General features: G+C 31.9%; 1 protein-coding gene across 1 annotated transcript in view; it reads right to left on the bottom strand.

Annotated features, from left to right (window-relative positions):
- The window catches only part of LOC107445474 (uncharacterized), a 152,677-nt gene that overhangs the window by 5,077 nt on the left and 132,143 nt on the right, over positions 1-15,457 (bottom strand). Inside the window, exons 36-43 of the mRNA XM_071187171.1 lie at positions 14,113-14,228; positions 11,313-11,478; positions 8,612-8,890; positions 8,400-8,526; positions 6,469-6,767; positions 4,414-4,537; positions 2,665-2,915; positions 1,619-1,790 (exon numbers count right to left, since the gene is read on the bottom strand). Coding sequence (XP_071043272.1) covers positions 1,619-1,790; positions 2,665-2,915; positions 4,414-4,537; positions 6,469-6,767; positions 8,400-8,526; positions 8,612-8,890; positions 11,313-11,478; positions 14,113-14,228 — 1,534 coding nt within the window. The remainder of the gene's footprint in view (positions 1-1,618; positions 1,791-2,664; positions 2,916-4,413; positions 4,538-6,468; positions 6,768-8,399; positions 8,527-8,611; positions 8,891-11,312; positions 11,479-14,112; positions 14,229-15,457) is intronic.

A 15,457-nucleotide genomic window follows, 5' to 3' on the forward strand; every position in this document is an offset into this window, starting at 1 on the left:
AGCAGTGCTATCTTCGAAAAATCAAATTTGCCTGCAAATTTCTCCCAGTCAAGCTGATTATTGTTAAATTTATGCTTACTCTCACTTATATTTAACACAATTTGCAAGTATTAAATATAATATGCACAAAAACTTGATGTTGTTTAAATTTTAATTGGAATTTTATGCCATCATACTTGAGCTTTTTTCAAAAGGTGAGAAACAGATGCTTATGCTTAGCCCAATTAAGAAATCAGAAAGAAAGGATGACTTGTAGTTGATAATATTAAAAGAAAATCTTTTCAATTTATAGTGTTCTGATGTATACCTCTTTGAAACTTTCTTCAAATTATTTGAATCAAATTTTCGTTACCCTACTCTTACAGGTACTTTGCAGACAAATGAAATCTTTTTGTTTTATCTTTAATTTTTATTTGTACTCGATTTTTTCTGGCAGCAATTTTTTCTCCATCTCTTGTTTTTAAAAAATCTGAGGTGGAAACAAAAGTCTGCTACATCCGCTGCCATCCTAAAGGCTTGCTGATACCGGATGATATATATATATATATCTGTGTGTGTGTGTACTAGAGTGCTACAGTTTTTTGTCAACCTGTAGAATGCATTTTGGCGTTTCTGGGCTTTTTTTTTTGTAAAGTTTGTCGTCATAGTTTTTAATTGAGCCAATATATTAGCTATACCAGATATCGGATTTTTTAATCTTTTTGCTATTTAATGGTAAATCTAACCTTAGGATATTATCTGAATCTTTGCACGCAGTTCATCTGAATATTCCTTTTTTTTTATATTTGGAGTCAAGAAAGAACTAATTCTACAAAAAAAAAAAATGTGAGTATTAAATCGATAATATACACATAAAATTTTGATTAGAATTCAGTAAATATGCAAATTCTTTACTTATTAGTTAAAATTGTATTTTAGCTAAATATTATAATTATTATAAATAAACAATGAAACTCATACGATACTTTAATACCTGACTAATATAAAATTTATATTTTGTTTAAAGTGGCTTTCGAAGCTCTGACTTTCGTCTCGTGTTTGATAAACATAGTAAACAAATTTAGAAATTGAATAACACATTATTTTACTACATTTCGAATAAACAATCTATATATATTAAGTTTGATCAAAGACTTTTGCACGCTAATGTATCCTAATACGTGTTTAATGTTAGGGTAAAAAAAATGTAACATTATAATTTATTTTCAAGATAATTATTTCTTTGTTATAATGACATATCTAACAAAGAGACACTATAGTGTTAAAAGAAATTTCTTTTAAAACAAGTCCGTTGCTTAACAACGGGCTGGGAAAAATAAAATATTTTCTGACAAAAACAAAATTATTTTTTACTTATTAGTCTGCTTCAAAAAAAGAGTATTTAAATTTTTACTTTATGCTTTAATTTTTTACGATTTTTTTGACTAACAATGCCTCTTATAAAAGCCGGAATTCAAAGACAGCGCTAGCTAATTGAAAAGATAAAAAAGTTTCATTGTTCCTTTCGTCAATTGCTAACAACGTATAATAATTTTGTAAGTAGCATTTTGCTTCTGTAGCTTTACAGACAGTTGCAGGCTAAGGCTATCTGTAAAAAGTTTTATCGATTATTTGATACCTGTTCTTGCTCTGACTTGTCTAAGAACTGGATATCCAATCTTGAAATTATTTCTATCATCAAGGTATAAACGCAACCCTAAAGGTGGTCTTCCGTTATACCACTCCATGGCAAACAACTCTGGTATTAAAGAATGCCGAGTCCAATTCCAAAATCTAACTTCGGTATTCACCTTAAAAGATATGTATATAATATCAGAAAAATACAAGCAAAACAAGGAAAAAATAACAATCTTGTGGGGGGTGAGTTGTTAACCTTCGTCTATGTAAAGGTACCCCACCGTAAATCGAGTTAACATGTCATATATGCTAGTGAATTGAAATTATATTTTTGTAGTGGTAGTTACACTACAATCTCATCAACTCATACTATTATATCCGCAAAAATAGTGCCTTATATATAGAGAGTGAGAGAGCTAAACGATTGGTTTTTTACATTTGGAACTTTTGTTTTATTACATGTTTGTAACGACCGCCCTTGATGCGATTCATATTTTCAGAATCCTTGTTAAAAATGTAATCAATGATGATATTAATATGTATTATGATGATATGAATGTATTATTTTAATTAATAGTACAGTATTTTTTACTAATAGTGTAAAAATGTGGAACAAACCAACAATAAATAATAAAAGAAAATTTTTTCTCCTCCCCAATCCCAGTAGTGGTGAGGAGGAGAGGTGAGTGCAAACTCGTTTCAAGACCTCTGTTATTGTGCCCCTAAATGTTGTTTTTTCCTTTATATGCGAGAACCACACCTGACCTTGGGGGAATGGTTTTCCTTTATGCCCCAATGAAAGCTAGACTTCTTTCCCTACGTATATCCTTCGGTTAAAAGAGGGAGAAATCCCTGGACAACCCAGATAAACAATCTGGTTCGTTGAATTTACCGAAATTAACGTTATTTATACTTATCATATAAAATATTAGAGGAAAAGTAATTGATGCGTTTAAAATTAGTAATTAGTTTTTTGACTTTAAATTACATTATTTGAAGAATAGCCAGAAAATAGATTCAGTTAAATCTTTAAATTGCAGAACTTACATTATTGAAATCATTCCACAGATCTCCTGGTTTAATGAAACCATTAATCAGAGCCTCGCGAATGAAAAAACTGTTGGGATCTCTATTTCCGTAGCTCAGTATCATTAGAATCCACAAATAAAGAATATATGCTCCCATTTCTCTGAGAACTTGATACATCTGTACTTCTTTTTCTCGAAGCTTCCTCGCAGCGTCCAGGGAATGGGGATCTATGGGTCGATACTTGGGCCTCTGTACAACAACACCTGTGTCTAAAAAAGTGAAATATGAGATTAGGTTTTAATTCTTTATTGTTTTTGTTTCTATTAATTCGCTTTTCCCCTGAAAGGATGAAATCTTTCAATTGAATTATCGACCACTTTTCATTTAGTAAGAGAAATCTAATTTCTAATTGAATCTCATGACCAATGAGAATTCAATCGTTCCCTGACTTTCCAAACAGTTGATATATATATAACAGTAACAGTCAGGGAAGGATTTAATTCATATTATTGACAAAAAGAATTGTTCGTCAAACGAAATTTTTACCACTTTTTAACTAGCTAAAGAGCTCAAATGTTAACTGGATATTTATGCCTGACGAAAATACTATGTCCATGTATGAAGAATATTTTAAAGTTTAAGAAACCCAATCTGACTGGAGAAAAGGTATGCTTGTTTAGTTAAAATGTGCTTTTGTGTCTGATTTCGTAACTTAAAATATCTTCCGCGCATGTAAGTTAGTACAGCAGTTCCCAAAAGATGTTCTGTGGATCGCTAGGGTTTCGTTGAGAGATCACAGGAGTCACAAGAGCAAGACCATCAATAAAAAAAAACAATTATGAGTTTGGAAACGTGTTATATTTATATCGTATCAAAACAATCCACTATTTAATATTTTGGTCATTTTTATAAAATTATTTAAGCAAAATGTCAGGGAAAAAATTTTTTTATTTTAAAATATATTTTTTTCTAATAGCCAGAAAAAATATTCTTTAGTTTTGAATTTGGTTATTTCATTTTGAAAAATTGGAAAGCTCAATCAATATTTTTCATAAAAATCAATAAATTGTTATTGAAAAAGAATATACTTTTTTTTTTATATTTTACTCATTCTTTTTTCTTAAAGATTTTACTTAAAATATTTCACTTAACCAACTGAAATATTATATTAATTATCAGTTATTGATTGAATATAAATAATTTTTTGCTGGTTAAAAAAAATCCGAACTCTAAGAACTTATGTGATCTTTCCACGGAACTCTAGGGTTCCACGGAACACCCTTTGAGAACCGCTAATATACAGTTCCATTGCCGGAACCACTAGGCTAGTGTAGCCAAAATTTGACCCTTGAATTAATAAGATTGCATATTACTACATGAAAATTTAATCATTAAATCAAAAGTTTTTAAGCTATTCTGTTGCTAGTTTCGCACACCAACTAATCGTTTTAGATTCACGATTCTTTCCAATGAGTTAAATATTAGGAATTTTTTTCTCTTCAAGTAATTTTTATTAAAAAAAAAGTTCCAGGATTATAAGCCGTTCCAGAAAACAACTCATTCTCGCTCAAGGAGATTTGTGAAAGAATTATAATATTAATAAAAAAGTTTAAACTTTGCTGCGTTGTTTGCAAAAATACTCTGTTAGAATATTATTCCCAACAGATGATACTCTCAGAGTCTTAACAGTTAGGGGATTAAATAAAGAGGATTTTAAAGATTTAAAAAAATCGTTACTCTGTCAGAGTAGACCGTCATTCTACTCACGAACGTCGTGCAACCATTCTTCATCCTCTTTCAAATAAGGATCTTCTTCATCGTCATCCAAATCATCGTCAGCAACGTCAGGATTTCCACACACGCAAGCCATAACTAATGCTAGTAGAAAAATCTGCAGAGAGGACAAAAAATTTAATTTTCAACGTCTAAATATATTCTTTTAAGGAATTAAAACTTTATTGGAACGTTTAAGAAAAATATAATTTAGGATGAGATTACATTGAGTTTTTTTTTTTTTTTTGGAACAAATTTAAAGCATAAATTATGAATTTAAAGTCTTAGATTTTTTTTCATTAATGAAGCTCTGCGTTGACATTTCATTAACTTTATTACTGCTCGTTTTGTGAAATTATTTTACTTTGTATCCGGTGTTGAATAGTCAACACATTTTGGGGTTTACAATCATTATTCAACTTCCCATGACTTGTGATTTTCAATCCAAGACAGAAGACAAGGAAACTCCTAGATCAATCAAACATTGAAATAAAGTCTTCATGTAAGACTTTTTGATGAAAATAACTTGCACACGCGTTACGTGGAGAGACAACCATGAGCATTCCTCGGTTAGCCCGATGGCAAGGAGACTCTAACCCAGAAACCTTCTACTATCGTCAAGGTTTTTAAGTCAATACTGTGGCTGATACGGAATTTGTATCTACCAACCATCGCTTGGATTCAAACCTAGGTCACTTCATTGGGAGGCGAGCTCCTTATCCCCTGCACCACAGCTGGTTAAGGGAAATTAGAAATTAATCTTATCACTAATGAATATAGTCCAGTTTTTTTTAATCAATATTAACGGATGAAGTATTGGTTCATATCAAAAGCAGCTCAATCAAAAATAAAATAAAATTTTGACACACCCGAAAAATGTAATATTTTTCAAATTAAAATTATCTTACAATAACGAATGGGCGTCTACTTTGTTTTCCAGAAAAATTTACAGTTTAAAAGAATTTAATTAAATAAAAGTTTAATCGTTATTTTTCTCTCTTGTAATTTTTCTAAATATGGATAGTAGATACAGTTAGCTTCTTGTTAAAACTTCATACAAAATATTCAGGAAGAAAAAAAAACATGCAGCGTGGTTTTTAATAACTTCCCATAATATATTTTTTTTTCAGTCCTTGTCAAAAAATAAAAAAGAAAGAAGCAAGCTCAAAGGAGGTTACAAACTAACAAGCAGAGCCATGGTGGCTCAGGAGATAGAGCTTTCGCCTTCTAATGAGGTGAACCGGTTCGAATCCTAGCGATGGATGGTCTATACGAATTCTGCACGCAGGTCGCACCGACCACTGTGCTACCCTCAGTGGTAGACAGATTATGGGTTAGAGTCTCTTTGCCGCAGGCTTACCGCGGAAGGTTTTCGTGGTTTCCTTTTCATTCAACGCAAATGTGGGTTAATTATATCAAAAAGTCATCCACAATTGATCCAGGAGCTCTCTTTTGGATCGGGTTGAAAATTACAAGGTTTCAGAGATGAATATTGGTAATCGTAAACTCAATATTCGGTCGGCTGGTCAAGACGGTTATGAAAGTGACTTGTATTAAGAAATATTTGATCCAGGATTTCCCTTGTCTTCTGGATTGGGTTCAAAATTACGAGGCTACGGGGTTGAATATTAGTAGTCGTAAAACCAAAATTGGGTCAGCTGTCTAACGATGGTTATTAAATAAAAGTAATAAAAAAAACTAATATTTAACTTGAGAAAAAAAGTTAATCAAAATCTGACTAATCAATTAAGACAATTGAGGAATGCAAATTAATGAAACACCGAGATTCGTTTGACTGTAGGAGGAAACAGTGAGGAGTTGAAAGACGATTACAGCAATCATCTTCCAAGTTTCAGCCTTGTATCAAACCGCTATTAATGCTCCCGTGCATCCACCTTCCTCAGTAATGATTGGTCAGATTTAGACAGCGTTTTTCTCGCTTCAATATTAAATTGTATACTTATTTTGGTCTTAATTTGAGATAGGGATTCTAAAAATATGTGTTATGGGTAATCCTTGCGGAACGACTTATAAAGTCATAACTATTACTTTGAGAGGCTCTGTCAGAAAAACTGAAGAGAAGAAGGCAACAACTAAGGATGTCAGCCATTTTCTAGTCTTCTCATTTCCAAATTGCAATGCGTAAGCCCAGATAAAGAAAATACTACAGGCAATCGATGCAATCACGAAGAGCCATCCTATGTAAGAACACCACCAAGGTAACAAACATTTCTTTTTCGAATGGTTTCGCCAATGAACTTCCTCTTCTAATTCCACAGCTTTTGTTTGTCTTCGCTTGCTTTTTTCCTGGGAGTTTTGCAGTCCATATTCCTTTCTCCATCTCTTGTCTATCAATGAACGAAAATAGTTAATTTTTGCATGCATTTATAATTACTATATTTTTATTTATTTACATTTTGTAGTTATATTTTTTTATATTTATTAATAATCATCAATCTTCAATTAGTTTTGCAAATAAGTGCATTGATAGTGATGTTAAGATAGTGAGAAACTAAAGCGAAGTTTTCAGGCGAGAATGGAAAAATAGCAAAAGATTATACAGATTGTTCTATAATGACCGTTCTTAACATGTTCTAATGTTTGTAAATAGAACATGTGTCTCAGGGCAACACGATTTTACCATTCTCTATAATTTTCCCTTCTCCGTTAACATGGTTATGACAAATGTAGCTTTTTCCTACGTTTCAGTGAGAAGTTGGAATATTCTATGGATGTTGTGGGGAGAAAAAGCAAGGTTTGGCGATATCATGGTAATGACTGACCTTTCAATATCTTTCATAGATGCCACCGGAGACTGCCGGACTTGCTCTAAAATGCTCAGCATCCATCACTCAGTCATTATTACATAAAATACAATTTGGGGTAGTTAGTAATCCAAATCTATGTAGATAACCAGAAAGGGCGCCACGACCTGTGTGCCAGCGTGTTATTTATTGCAGTAATCTCCAACTCCCGGGCTGTGAACCGATTCCGGTCCTTGAATCAAAAGGTACCGGACCCTCCAAGGAACTTTAACTGACTTTACATCTGACTGGCCTGTGAGCATATAGGCCAATATTTCCCAATCATCTGTAAACTATTTGCCTTTGGCGTTCTTGGCGAGGGGGAAGGTGGGTATATGCCCCCTTAATTATTAGAAATCTCTGAATGTCCCCCTCAATATTTCAGAAAAAGAAAATTATATGATTCGTGATAAAAATAATTAATCTCGTTTTAGATATTTAGCACACGTAAGAAAAGTTTTTCTCATGTGTTAAATTAAAAGAACTATTGTGAGTGAGTAATTTATTGTTGTCTCCCTCAAAAATTGGACCAGTGCGATGCCTATGCTTGAAACTATGGTACCGTTGGCTGCAGATATTTGATAACACAGTTCGGATGTTGTGCTACGTCTGTTTCTTGTGGCAGTTACTGCCAAATACCGTTTCTTCATTCGGCGTTGTAACTCGGAGGCGACAGATATTTCAATCATCTGCGAATTGTTGTCATACCTAAAGCTGACACTTTGGGCAATTCCAATTTCCTAGAATACTTCCATCTGAGTACGCCTACGTTCCAGACGGCCAATAATTCTACCACGTAAAAAATCATAGACATGCGTCTTCTATGTCATAACTATTCAGATATGACACAGATGTGGATGATTAGAGCGCCTTACAGAACGCTTGTGAATAATTTTACTTCGTTGTCTCCATTCCTAATATATCCCTTTCTTACACTCTTGTCATTGTAATGTACTACCGGCGTCATCTGGTAACTTCCTGTAAGTTGTATATTATTTTTGACGATGTGTATGATAATTCTACAGGGAAAATTTTTACTTTAAAATCCGATTTCAGTGTGATTCTGAATCATCATTAACTTAGGAACATGATCTCAACTTTATGGAACTCATTTTTGGTGTAAAAAAGGGGAAAAACATTTCCTTTCCTTAAACCTTTCATTATATTTGAACTTACATTGATTTCCTAAGGCAATGTTGACGTGTGATGGACGAAGTTTGCGAACACGAGATTTTCTGAACAATACAATCATTATAAAACTAGGTGGAAAAACTATTAGGTTCGCCAGAAGTCCAATGCCAATCTATTATAAGAGAAAAACGGTTTTAAATAAAATGATTGGGTATAAATGTAATATAGAATTTAAGACAATAACTAGTGGATCCTACTTGTTCTGGGCTCAGTTGTAAAGGTCCGAGCTTGAAAGCTCCAGGGCTCGGTTGTTCTGGAACCGTTTCGTACCACATAGCATCTGTAAGCATTGATAGGTAAAGCATAGCCATGCAACAAGACAGTCTCTGGAGTCTTGTGAATCGACTTCGTTCCGGCCTTGTGAAAACAGATAACCACAAGTGATTGTCTGTCAGGTTTCGTCTGGAAGCATTGGAGAAAAGGTGGGAAAATTCCGTTGTTTGTTCTTTACCTGCCACAGGTATGAGATAATCAATCTAAAAAATAAATAAAATTAAACAAAAAAGGAATAACTTGCTTATTTTTTCTTTTGACTGAAATAAATAGTTAACCAGATTAACCCCTTCCTTCTCGCGCCCGTGAAAATGACGGGGTGAGGTTTCGTCCTCTATTTCTCGCTCCCGTGATATTGACGGGCTGGAGTGTTCAGTAGTAACGCGCCAATGAGAATAAAACTAATTCATTTCTTTTGTCCGGAAAACATTTTATTTCTCATTTTACTCACTAGATGGCAGTACCAGGATATTTTTAAGATAATTGCAGATAGTTAGTTTAATTTAAACTAGTTGCAGCACTAATCAAATACGTAATACAAATATAAAAGCCAAAAAATAGGCACTTTTATGACCGTTTTCTTGAAAATTAACCGATCGTTAAGGGTTAAGATACGCCCAGTAGCTTTTCCTTTTTTTTCTTCATATTTTTGCATGTGGAAGGTGCTTTTTTACGTCTCACTAGAGCTACACAATGGGCTATTGGCAACTGTCTGGGAAACGTCCCTGAGGATGATCCGAAGACTTGCCATCGCAATTTTGATCCTCTGTAGAAGGGATGGCTCTCCTACTGTGGTATAACCTGACAACCTGCTCGCGAAGTCGAGCTTTTTACGTTTTATTGCATGAGATCGTAGTGATTTTTTTATGCATATGGTAACAAATTAAGCTCCCGATTATCCGGCTAGTGACTATTTGATTACCTGGTAAAAAATAAGAGTATAAGAACTCGTCACTTGCGAAACTAGCCGCAATAGGTGTCGAAGGTAAAATTAAGGAATACGAAAATGGTCGTCTGTACATTTTGACTATTCCTAGTCATAAAACTTCACATATGTGTAGTTTATTGAAAAACTTTGAGTATTTTTGAACGAATTATATATCTTAAAATGTGCAACATTTAATTTTACTTTCAAAGATAAGTGGGTAAGAAGTGGAAACTCGTGCTATCCCGCTATTTTGTTATCCGGCCCTACTTTTATACCACATTAGGCCGGATAATCGAAAGTTTTGTATTTACACTTTTTTAATACATAGCATTGTTTGAAAGCTAGCTCGAAAAACACAAAAACACCCTATTTCAAATCACGTTTTTTTTTATTATTACCTAGAAGCCGAAGCTCACTTACGCGGACGAAAAAACACACAAGTAGGTTCTGAATTTGAAGAAACGAAAAGTGGAGGTCAGCTGAGGTTTGTACCACCTTAAATTACTAGTTTAGGCGACGCATGTGGGCACACTAAAGGATCTTATAGCGCGGATTGTTGTCGCTTCAGCAGGCATCTAAAGTCCACCTGGCATCTTCAAGAACGTTCAGGAATAATTTTTACATCTTTGTAGACTGTACAGTAATATCAGAGGGTGCCATTTCGAACATTTTTTGTAAAAATTAATCAAATAAATCTTTTTGCTGCTAATAAGTTTGTAATGGCTTTTGTAGTTGTTTTTCAGATTAAAGTTGAAATCTGCATAGGTGTTTCAATGCTTTTCACCGTCTCATTGTTATTTGTGTCGTCAATGCTCTCTGGTTGAATTTGATGTCTTTTATCACCCCTTTGAATTTGATGATTGAATTTTGAAACACCCTGTATATTCAAACCATTCTCAACTAAAATATCATTAACTATAACATTAAGTGCTCTCAAAGTATTTGAATTCCTATTTTTGTCTATGTTTTACATAATTATCATTCATCAAACCTCAGACTCTAACATAAAACTATAAAAAAAGCATTTTTGTCTCACCAAAACCATTTAAATTTCATATCTGTCACAAATAGAGCAAAAGTTCTAATTAAAAAAAGTTCTTTACTTTTAGGCTTACGTACCACTGTCAAGTATTTCAAAATACGTTTTAATGGCATTTCCTCTGTACGATTATTTATAATTGGATACCTGGAAGTGACGTCATCGGTCTTGGCCAATACAGTGGCTGCACGCATAACAGTTAGTGCAGCGGTGGCTCAGAGACAAGACTTTCGCCTCTCAATGAGGTGACCCAGGTTGGAGTCCCAGCAGAGGCTGGTTGGTACGAACTCTGTTCTCAGATCGCACTGACCTCAGTACTGACGTAAAATACCCTCAGTGGTAGATGGATTATGAGTTAGAATCACCATACCGTCGGGCTAATCATGGGAGGCTTTCTTGCTTTTCTTCTTTTTGCAATGCGAATTCAATTCGGGTTAGTTCCATTAAAAAATTCTCTACGAAGGCCAGTTTATCCCAATGCTCGATGCATGAGTTCCTTTGTTTTCTGGGTTGGGTTCAAAATTACAAGGCTACGGAGCTGAACATCGAAAGTTATTAACTTAGAAACGGGTCGTCTGTTCAAGCACTGGTTATAAAATGAAATAAAAACTTAGAGCAGTTAGCAGTAAAAGGATTAAAAGTTCTTTTCTTTTCTTACCAAACCATCGCCTTCTTCTACTGCAAACCATCTTTCAGCTATAATTTCGTACTTGTATCCAGTATGAATATCTTTGACAACAATGTGCTTTAAGTACCAAGATGCATTTTTTCCTTTTCCTGAATTATCATGCCATATTCGTAAATAATTCAACTGACCAAGACACCTGAAAGATAGCATTCTTTTAAAAATGTTTTAATGAAGGATGCTATATAATATTAAAAAAATTTTTATAACGCAAGAGTCACTGAATTATTTTTTCTGCCCAGATTGTTCAAAAATGTGCCAATGCTAAATTTCTGAAAAATTAATAGGTTTGTTTAAATGTTTTCGTATTAAAGTAAAAACCGCAATTTAAATATATGACTTTTTCAAAATTTGAATTTTTAGAAACTACCAAAAACCGATTTTGTTCAAATTCTGTATTTTGCCATGTAAAATTACGTACTTTCAAATAATGTAAAAAATTGTATACTTCACATTCAAAATTTTTTCGTCTATAATAAAATAAAGTAATAAAAAATACTTTCTATTTCTTTTTTTTGCATTTAATTTTCTTTGCATAAATAAAATTTATAATCGCTCACAAAAATTTTCAATTACCGTAAACCGGGGCGAGTCTACCCATTTTTTTAGTTTGTCAACTTTCAAGTGGTCAAACTTTTGTAAATATTAAAGAAAAAAGGCTTTTAATAGGTGTTTCAGAATCGCTATTTATCCCTCTTTAAAGCTGTGAAATTGATTTTAGAAAATATTAACAGTTACGCTGTTATTGTATATTTTTATAGAACTGCTGACAAATCTCTCGTATGGGGCGAGTCTACCCATTCTACTAAAATGAATGTTAACATTGTAAATAATCAAATTTTACTATTAAATTGTTATTTTAGTTACTATATAGGATATTTATGAAGTAAAATTCATAACTTTATTATATATTCCATTTTTTTATTCATAAAATAACACAAATTGAGTATTTGATCGATTATCACATTTTGATCACAGTTTTGTTTTTATAATCATTAACATTATAAAATAACATTTTTTTCTGATTATTGTTGATAAAAATAAATTAAAATTAATATAAATTTACAATTAAATAATTAATAAATAATAATAATTAAAGATTATTAACAAAATCGAAATTCAAACATTGGGAATCATGAAAAATCCTTTTCCCATTCTTTTGGGAGGTAATAATAATTTATAAATAATAATTTATTTAACTTGCATTAAATAAAAAAAGTTAATTTTGTAATATAAAAATTGAAAAAATAGGTAAAATAAACATATTTTATATTTACATTTATATTTAACCTATAAATTTTCTTATTAATGATAAATTTATCAATGCAGAATTAAAATAATATACTCAAATTCATTTAAAATGACTTAATTTTAATATAAACAAAGTTCTAAATTATATTATTATGCTTTATTAAAACTAAATACGAATGGGTAGACTCGCCCCGCGAATTCTGGCTTTTTGTTTACAACAGCAAAACTTACATATTTTTTTTTTTTTTTTTTCATATAAAATTAATGTAATCTTAGTCTTAGATAAGTTTATCACTTAACCAAAGTGAAAATAGTAATAATAATAATATACTTACGGAGCACCAACTAAAAGTTTGCTGATTTTCAATACAAATCTCTCAAAAGACGTTCGAACAGGTCGGTTAAAAAGACACCAAATAAATAAAAACGAATCAAACTACTACAGCGCCATCTTCCTTAGAGTCTGAACTATGTCCTCCGTCGGTAAATTTTTTTTATTTGCAATATAAAATAGTGAAAATTAAATAAAACTAAAATGGGTAGACTCGCCCCAGTTTACGGTAGCTTAAAAAGTTCTCGAGATATGGCGAAATACGCAAAAAGTAAACATAACCTTATGGGGTCTAAATTTTGGATCGCTCTCCTGATCAAACTTTGGAAACCATATTTCCCAGATTGCGGCTACCCCCATATTTGCGGGTCGCAAATTCAAATTCGCTGAAAAAATGGTATTTTTTATCCAGAAAAAGTACGTTTTTGTGTCTGATTTCATTCTGCACTAAATAATTAGCATATTTGAGATCACTCCGACGAACCATTAAGTTTGAGTCCTAGAACATGAAGATCCGATTATTAGATCAAAAGTTATTCAGGGTTGTCCGTTTTCTTTTGGCGCACTGTACACATCTTTTGTGACAATTATAATATTAATTTGAATTACTGAATTTCGCAACAGAGGAGTTACCCAATACACCTGGGTGTTTTTATTGGAAGCACGTAAACCATAAATACGAGATACCTTTTTAATATAAAAAATAAAACGAATTTTTCCTGTATACGTAAAATTGAGCAATATTTCCGTTATATTAAAATGCATTAAAATCATCATGACGGAAATAAAACTGTACAAAATGTACTAAACCATCGTTCTATGTTATAAGTACGAAAAGAATACATTCTGGACGGTTTCCCCATAAGTTTAGTAACTTAAAAATAAATAAAAGTTGTAAACTTTCAGCCAATTTGAATAAAGTGCGTATAAGTCATGAATGACGAAATATATTTAAATTTTAAAACATTTGACCACTCTTTGTTTTTTACAATAAGGTTTTAAAAAAAAGAACACGTTTATTAAGTTTGAAATAACGGAAACTAGTTAAAATAAATACCAAGATACAATTAATTTATGTCTTCAAATATTTCTATGCGATATTGAATAAAAAAATTAGTTACCTTTTAAAAATTTAATCGTGGTTAAAATTTAACGTAATAGTCGTAAAAGTTATTAAATTATTCATACTACCTGGGTACAGACATAACAAAAGAATTGAGAGAACCACGTTTGAATATTTCTCGCTTTTCATCAGAGAATGTCCTGACATCAGTTTCGTCATCTTCTCCAGACAGAATAAAGTGGACCTAAATTAAAAAAAAAAATAATAATAATCCGAAGCATTGCACAGTTACTTAAAATTTTAAATAATTGCTATTTTATTATTTGCAATTTTACTGACATACAAACTTTCAAGTACTTGTAGCTTTACTTGGTATTCGGCCAAAACACAAAAAGTTAAGTAGTTGCGTCTCACTCACATAAATTAACTATAAAATTAAAAAGAATTTCCAGAAGTGGTTTATTAACGTATTTTGTCCAGCTATCAATGTCCTTTGATTGCTGTGAAATTTGTATGAGTTTCTAATTATTACCTTTTAACGCGTTGAATGCCGCGGGGTTCATCGGTGAAGTAATAATAATTCGAGTAAATTTTAAATTCTTTTTGTATTATCATCGGTACTAAAAAGATTTCAAGCAGTAAATGCAATTTAAAACACACAAAAATAGTGTTTTTTATATACACAGAGATGCCAACTTGCTCCGGACAGCGAATAAATATTTTCAAGTGGTAGTTTATTATTTGTGATTCTTGGTTTAATAATTTCAATCAATTTTTATCCACCACTATTTCTAAACAATTAGTAGGCTTCTATAATTCACCACTTTTTTCAGATATGTCATGCTAAACCTTTTAAAAAACTAGCAAAATCTGTCTAATATTTGAAAATTTAGTTTGTAGTTATTTACCGTTTGGCCAGACGGGCAAGCCATGTAAAATTAGCATGGCAACATATTAACTCCTGGCGATCATACAGATTATGATGCTAAAAAACAATTCATTACATTTTCATGAAATTTTAAATTTTTTTTAGCTTATATATAAATTTGCAAACCCTAATGTCAACACTAATTTTTACTTCATATTTGGCAAGAATTCCAAAATTATAAAATAAGAGCTGTGATTACGAACACCCATTATGTATGTAAAAAAAACTTCAATTAGCATGCGTACAACAAGCTTTAAAATGAATTTTCTTTGTTTATACATTTTTATTATTAATGCCATTAGTATTTACTGCTAAAGTGAGATTTGGCAGTAAATTGAAGCGTGCGTAGTTTAGAAAGTTTTTCTTAAATCTGGAAGTGAAGTACAAGCAGTAGTCTACTGGGTTAACTTTTGTTCAAGAAACGAAAAAAAAAGTAATTATTACTTTTAATTAATTAATTAAAAAAAGTAATTTATTCATTTATCGGACGGGCCAATAAGTTGCAATATAAGTGGTGATGATTTTCTTTTATTTAGCTATTAGCT

Source organism: Parasteatoda tepidariorum, chromosome 10, assembly GCF_043381705.1.
Source record: "Parasteatoda tepidariorum isolate YZ-2023 chromosome 10, CAS_Ptep_4.0, whole genome shotgun sequence".
NCBI classification, from domain to species: Eukaryota; Metazoa; Arthropoda; class Arachnida; order Araneae; family Theridiidae; genus Parasteatoda; species Parasteatoda tepidariorum.